This window comes from Tupaia chinensis, unplaced genomic scaffold, assembly GCF_000334495.1.
Source record: "Tupaia chinensis unplaced genomic scaffold, TupChi_1.0 Scaffold144019_1, whole genome shotgun sequence".
NCBI lineage: Eukaryota > Metazoa > Chordata > Mammalia > Scandentia > Tupaiidae > Tupaia > Tupaia belangeri.
The window spans coordinates 17,021-24,198 of NW_006203871.1; the positions used below are offsets into that span (position 1 = coordinate 17,021).

At 64.6% G+C, this 7,178-nt stretch overlaps 1 protein-coding gene across 1 annotated transcript in view; it reads left to right on the forward strand.

Moving 5' to 3' along the window:
- The window catches only part of MUC5B (mucin 5B, oligomeric mucus/gel-forming), a gene marked incomplete at its 5' end in the record, with an annotated part of 25,547 nt that overhangs the window by 16,991 nt on the left and 1,378 nt on the right, over positions 1 to 7,178 (forward strand). The window contains 18 exon segments of the mRNA XM_006165762.2: positions 36 to 747; positions 942 to 1,123; positions 1,440 to 1,611; positions 2,471 to 2,721; positions 2,930 to 3,030; positions 3,032 to 3,111; positions 3,265 to 3,487; positions 3,568 to 3,743; positions 3,809 to 3,878; positions 4,042 to 4,142; positions 4,617 to 4,648; positions 4,911 to 5,091; positions 5,493 to 5,597; positions 5,725 to 5,768; positions 6,048 to 6,164; positions 6,512 to 6,598; positions 6,716 to 6,838; positions 6,942 to 6,987. Coding sequence (XP_006165824.1) covers positions 36 to 747; positions 942 to 1,123; positions 1,440 to 1,611; positions 2,471 to 2,721; positions 2,930 to 3,030; positions 3,032 to 3,111; positions 3,265 to 3,487; positions 3,568 to 3,743; positions 3,809 to 3,878; positions 4,042 to 4,142; positions 4,617 to 4,648; positions 4,911 to 5,091; positions 5,493 to 5,597; positions 5,725 to 5,768; positions 6,048 to 6,164; positions 6,512 to 6,598; positions 6,716 to 6,838; positions 6,942 to 6,987 — 2,803 coding nt within the window.

Here is a 7,178-nt window from a genome sequence, read left to right on the forward strand (position 1 = left end):
CCCCCCCCACGCCCCCCGGTTCTTCCTCCACGGAGACAGCCAGAACCAGCACAGGACCGACCACCCCAGCCACCTCACCTGTGGCTACCAGCTCCAGGGTGCCCCCGAGTTTCCCCTTCAAAACTGCCAGCACCTCCCCAGGACCGGCCACCTCAGCCACCTCACCTGTGGCCACCAGCTCAAGGGTCCCCCCTACGTCCCCCATGGAGACCGCTAACACCTCGCCCAGTTCCCCCTTCAAGACTGCCAGCACCTCCCCAGGACCGGCCACCTCAGCCACCTCACCTGTGGCCACCAGCTCCAGGGTGCCCCCTACTTCCCCTACGGAGACAGCCAGCACCTCCGCAGGACTGACCACAACTACCTTCCCGGTGGCCTCTAACTCTCTAGTGACTTCTCCCCCCTTCACAGAGACAGCCAGCACCCCCCTTGTGCTGAGCACAGCTACATCATCCCGTGTCTCTGGTTCTTCTGTCCCCATTTCCTCCCCTGTGGTGATCAGCACCACCTCTTTGGTTCCGAGCCCCATAGCCCCCTCTACTGTGGCCACCAGCACCAGTGCACCCCTGTCCTCCCACCCCGGGAACACCAGCACATCTGCCATTCCTCCCAGGAGCCTGCCAGTCTTCACAGTGTCCACGGCCTCTACCGTGACCCTCACCACCTTTGGACCCAGCTCCCCTTCTCTCTCCCCCTTCTCCCCGACACCCTGCTTTTGCCAGGCGTTTGGACAGCTCTTCACACCTGGTAAGTCGATCCTTCTCTGTGTGCCGTGACCCCTGTCCTGCCTTGGGGTCTGTTGGCTCTCTCCCTGTCTGTCAGCTGCAGTCGCCCTGTGTCATGTCGTCTTGCTCCTCCTGCACAGCCTGTGCCTGCAGTGTCGGGACAGCCCTCCGTCAGCTGGCACTGCCTCTGCTCTCCCTCTGCCCTTTCCTTCCCAGGGGACGTCGTCTACAACAGGACCGACAGAGCCGGCTGCCAGTTCTACGCCATCTGCAACCAGCACTGTGACCTCGACCGCTTCCAGGGCCCCTGTCCTTCTTCTCTGCCACCAACGTCCTCACCTCCACTGCCCTCACCCTCCCCTGTCCCTGGATGTGACAAGGCTGTCCCTCCACGACAGGTGAGCCGCATCTTTCTCCTCTGTCTCCCCCAGATGGTGCACATCCTGGCCCAGGCTGCTGCTGGTTCCATTTGAGGCTCTGCCCTGGCCAACTGCCAGCCGTGGGATAATCCCTCCGGCCTGTGTTGGTGACCCCACTCGTGCTAGCTGTTGGCTGGGCCTGGGGTCCTAGTCAGCACTGGGCATCCATGCTCCCCAGGAAGGATGTCTGGGCTCAGAGTCGTGGGGGGACTGAGGCTGCAGGCAGGGCAGGGTTGACGTGGAGCAGGGGACCACAAGCTTGCCCAGGTGAGCACCACGCATGTTCCCCGACCAGGTGAATGAGTCCTGGACCCTGGAGAACTGCACAGTCGCCAGGTGTGAAGGGGACAACCATGTCGTCCTGCTGGAGCCGAAGCCCGTGGCTAATGTCACCTGCGTGAACGAGCGCCAGCCCATCACAGTGTGGAGCCAGGGCCAGCCGTGCGACTACCACTACGAGTGCGAGTGTAAGCAGGCGTGCCGGGACCGCGTGGCTAGGGGGCCAGGCGGGGGCCAGGGGCGTCAGCGCCTGTCACACGTGCCTCCTGTGACCGTGCGTGGACCGTGGCCACAGGACTTGAGAGGCTGACATGACACGAAGGCAGGGTGGCGGAGGCTGGGCGGCTGCATGACAGGCAGGGGAGAGAGGAGCCTGGCCGCAGCTGTGGGGAGTCCGGGTGCAGGGGCTCAGGATCACGTGCAGATGGGTCCTGACGAGCAGCTTCCTCCCCGAGCGGGCAGGGGCTGCGTGTGAGCTCACACTTGCCGTTCAAGGGGCTTCTTACCTCCCTGCGCTGCCTGTGGCCTGGGCTGCTGAAGCAGACGGCCACACCAGGGGACTGGGGACTGCAGAAGCGTGACCTCTCACAGACCTGGAGGCTGGGAGTCTGAGCCTCAGGCTGGCAGGGCCCGTAACTAGTGAGGCCCTGGGGAGGGATCTTCCCCAACCTCTGCCTCGGTCTTCACGTGGCCTTCTCCCTCCACATGTCTGTGTCTCTCCTGTCACCTATAAGGACACTTGTCACTGGGTTTAGTGCCCACCAGGTAATCCAGGGTGGCCGTATTACGAGATCACGTGCAAACACTCTTCCTCCAAATGAGGTCACACTCATGACCCCAGGGTGGACAGGGGTGCCGGGAGGCACCCTCCAACCCGCTATGCCCGTTCCAGTAGAGATGACTGAGGCCCAGCAGCCAAAGGGCTCTCCTGAGGTGACAGTAAGGGCAGGGGGAAGCTGAGGAGTGCATGGTGCAGGGGCGTGGAGGGGGTACAGGGCACGGGGGCACAGCTGGCCCAGCAGCCCTGCCGGCCCGCCTGTCCTGCAGGCTCCTGCAGCGTCTGGGGAGACTCCCACTTCTCGACCTTCGACGGCACCACATACTCCTTCCTGGACAACTGCACCTACGTCCTCATGAGAGAGATCCACCCTCGTCACGGGAACCTGAGCATCCACATGAGCGGCCACTACTGCAGGGCCACCCCTGCGGCCGGCTGCCCCCGCGCCGTCAGCGTCTACTACGAGACCATGGAGATCGTACTCACCACCACCACCATCGACGGGAGAGAGCAGGGCCTGGTGAGTGGGGAGGCTGGGAGCACGGCGGCCCAGAGCCCTAGGCGCTCAGAGCAGCCCCAGCCACCGCAGACCCCAGAAAAGCAAGGCTTGGGGGCACGGTGTGCTGGCGAGGCTGCTCCCGAAGGGCCCGTGGTACCCTGACCCAAACCCCAGGTGGGCCCCCTGCTGCCCAGCCTTGCTGCTCACTCACAGCTCCCGATGCCCCCAGATCCTGTTTGACCAGGTGCGGGTGAGCCCAGGCTTTCGCAAGGGTGATGTGGTTGTGTCCCTGACGGGGGCCACCACCATGGGCGTCAGCATTCCTGACATCCAACATCACCTTCGACGGGCACATCCTCCAGGCCCAGCTGTCCTACAGTCACTTCGGCCACAACACGGAGGGCCAGTGCGGTGAGTGGGCACGGCCCCGTGCATTCTCCCTGCCCCAGGCGCTCCTGCTGCCCTCGGCCAATGCCTTGGAGCTGAGCAACCACAGGAGGGCTAGGAGGGGCACGCACAGCCTCCCAGCCTCCTGCCGGCAGTGACCTAGCCCTCGCGCCCCAGGCACCTGCACCAACGACCAGAGGGACGACTGCCGCCAGCCAGATGGCACCATGGCCCCCACCTGCCAGGACATGGCCAAGACCTGGTTGGTCCCTGAGAGCAGCAGGGACGGGTGTGGAGCACCAACCAGCCCTCCCCCGGCCAGCAGCCCCCAGCCCGTGATCAGCACGCCCACCTCCACCCCGTGTCCCCCGCCACCGCTCTGCGAGCTGCTGCTGAGCCCGTAAGTCCCTCACTCATGGGCATGGTGGCCCTGGGGCCCAGCTGTCTGCTGGGCAGGGCTCTGACCACCCACTCTGACAGGGTCTTCGCAGAGTGCCACGACCTCATCCCGCCCGGTCCGTTCTTCAGTGCCTGTGTCAGCGATGGCTGCCGCACCATCCCCAAGGTGGCCTGCCAGAGCCTGGAGGCCTACGCAGCGCTCTGCCGTGCCCGGGGCGTGTGCAGCGACTGGAGAAATGCAACTGGCGAACTGTGCGGTGAGTCAGGGTGGCCCCAGGGCTCGGGCCTCGCTGGCCTGCCTGACACCTGTCTCTGCCCACAGTCCTTCCTTGCCCGCCCACCAAGGTGTACAAGCCTTGCGGCCCCGTGCAGCCAGCATCCTGCGACTCCAGGTGAGTGAGCGCCCGCTGGGTGGCCCGGACCTGTGAAAGGTCTGGGAGGGGCCGGAGGCCCACGGATGGCCCAGGCCTCTGCGCTCCGGGTCTCTGCGCCACCCCTCCCCCACCCTGACCCTGGCTCTCCATCCGTACTGCCTGCCCGCTTCTCTTCGCCCAGGAGTCAGAACCCACTGAAGGAGGGGCTGGCCGAGGGCTGCTTCTGTCCTGAAGATCAAATCCTCTTCAACTCCCACACAGACATCTGTGTGCCTGAGTGTCGTAAGCTCTGTCCTCCTGCAGCCGGGATGCCTTCCCCTGGTCCCTGACCCAAACACACGCTGAGCGGGGAGAAGTGGCGTGGGGCTGCGCCTATCTTGACCTCGTGGTCAGAGTGTCCATGCCAGCCCAGGTGCAGGGCTCTATCCTAAGCCGATCCCAGGCCTTGTCTGTCCAACTGGTGGCACAGGACGATCAGTGTGACCTTGAGGCCTGAGGGCCCCCTAATGGCCTCCTGAAGTCACACAAGAAGCAACACTGTCCTGAACCACTTGGGCTGGTGGTACCTTGACCCAAACCCCAGCCACAGGAAACAGACACTCTGATGGGTTTGCAGGGGCTTCTGTACCCAGCAAGAAGACAGAGGCCTTGGCCTGGGGGCAGCCAGTAGCTGGGCCCTAGAGGACCACCCTGGTGGTCTGCAGCCTCTGTCTGCAAAACTCCAGCCTCTTCACCACTTTCCTTCTTCCCTTCCAGCCTGCGTGGGACCAGATGGATTTCCTAAATTTGTGAGTGTTTCTGTCCCCTGGTCCTCTGCTTGAGACAAAGTGTGTGTGTGTGGGAGGGGGGCAGGGGCTGCCAGTGTGGCCCAGCAGCATGTGGGGGTGGTGTGGGAGCACCGGCTGTGCTCTTCGCCCCTGTCACGCTGGGCAGGTCCAGGGAACTAGCCATGCTGGGACTGGAGCCTGACCTGCTGCCAGAACAGCCAGAGTGGCCAGGGCAGGGGAGCTGTCCAGGAGCCGCGGGGGAACCTGCCCTGTTCTGTCGCAGCCTGGAGAGCGGTGGGTCAGTAACTGCCAGGACTGCGTGTGCGACGAGGGCTCGGTGTCGGTGCTGTGCGAGCCAGTGCAGTGTGAGGCCAAGAGCCAGCCCCCTCAGTGTGACCGGGCAGGCTTCATGGCTGTGACCAGACCCAGGGCTGACAACCCGTGCTGCCCTGAGACGCTATGCGGTGAGCCCTCTGCCAAAGGGAGCAGGCTGGGGGAGGGTAAGGGGCAGGGCCAGCACCCCAGGGGCCCACAAAGAGCTGGGGAGCTCAGAGGGCAGAGGAGGCTGTGGCGTCCTGTTTGGACCCTGGCTGGACCACTCAGGTATGGCAGCTCCCAGGGGCCCTGTTTTTCTATCCTAAACTGGGACCGGGGACCTCTGGGCTGCCCAGATGTAGCCCAGGAACTTGGGGAGGACCAGGGAGGTGACGAAGTGGTGGTGGGAGGGGTGATGCAGAGAACCCCGAGGGCCAGGGAGAGCGGCCAGCCCCATGGAAGGTGCCCCTCTGTCTCCGAGGTGGGAACCACACGACTGCGGTGGGTGGGCAGGGCGGGGACATGTCTGATAGCACCCACGTCCCTGCAGTCTGCAACACGACCACCTGTCCCCAGAACCAGCCTGAGTGTGGGCCAGGCCAGGAGCTGGTCCGCACCCAGGAGGAGGGTGACTGCTGCCCCACCTTCAGCTGTGGTGAGTGAGCCAGGGAGGGGCAGGGTGGGCTCCTTGGTCTGGGACTCACCGGGTGGGGTTCAGGTGGGGAGCACATCGGCATCTCCCCCACGCTGCCCTACACGTGCTCAGCTCCCTTTCCTTTCAGGGCCTGAGCTGTGCACGTACAACGGCACCGTCTACGGGGAAAGGGTGTGGCAGGCGGGGCGGGCTGCAGCGGGGCAGCCGTGGCAGGCGGGATGCCCTGTGTCCCTCCACATGTCGGGCAGAGGGTCCGTGGGCCCTATGGGATGGGACAGAGGGCAGCTTCTACCAAGAGCCCTGGAGGGCTGTGTGACCCACACCCACAGTCTCGGGCCCAGCCTCAGGGTCTCCCAGTCAGTGTGCCTGTGCTCAGCCAGGGGGCTCCATCCTCCATGGGAGCAAGAGAGAAGCCACCCTTTGTACCCTTGGTGTCCCCACCACCTGCAGGTCGGTGCGACCTTTCCGGGGCTCGTTCCCTGCCACACCTGCACCTGCGTCTCTGGGGACCCCCAGGGCCCGACCGTGCAATGTGAGGAGGATGCCTGCAACACCACCTGCCCTCAGGTGAGCCTGTGGCTGCAGACCCAGACCCTGTGCCCTGGGCTTCAGCGGCTTCTCCAGCTCAGCCTTTTTCCAAAGGGAGGATGTGAAGTTGGATGGCCGAGGGGGTCCTATGTGGTGGTGAGGGGACAGAACCCTCAGGCTGCCAGGGAAAGGGGCAAGGAACAGGCTCCAGGAAGGTGAGATAGACAGAAGCCTGGGAGGGCCTAGCTTCTGCTGGAACAGCCCTGGGCAGGCCACAGCTAGAGGCCACCAGGGCTGCTGGAGTGTGCACAGGGCCAGGCTGGGCTGGGGTGCTGGGCTGGAGGTGGTGGTGGTGGGGGGTCTGACACTCCTGCCTGTCTCTTCAGGGCTTCGCATACTCGAGGGCAGCCAGGCAGTGCTGTGGGGTGTGCGTGCAGAATGCCTGCCTCACCCCAGATGGCCAGCCCATCCAGGTAACAGGAGGGGCCTGTGGGGTGGCCTCAGCCCCTCCCAGGGGGAGTCTCACCCCCAGCCGGGTTTGACCCTGGGAGAATCCCCAATGGGGTTCTGCTCTCTGTCTTGCATTTTAGCCCAATGAGACCTGGGTCAACAGCCCTGTGGACAACTGCACCAACTACCGCTGTGAAGCTGCAAACAGGGTTTACGTGCTGACCCCTCAGCCCTCGCCCTGCCCTGATGTGTCAAGCTGCAGGGTACGTGGCCCAGAGCCCATGTCCCAGCCCAGCAGGCCCCGCCCACACTCTGGGAGGCCCCGCCCAGAGGCCATTGCCCCACTCCCTGTCCTTGGCCCTGCAGGGGATGCTCAGAAGAACTGGTTGCTGCTACACTTGTGAGGAAGTGGGTGAGTCGATGCCCTGCCCACAGCCCTCTGCTTGCTAGCTTCTGCCCGAAGCTGCCCAGACTTCTCCCAGGGGCAACAGTGGGATCTTGGCCCCCAGACCTAACCCTGCATCTTAGGAGGGTCACGGGACAGGAGGCCCTTCATGGGGGAGCAGCCCCCCGGGTCTGGGTCCTCTGTGGCGGGGGGAGGGG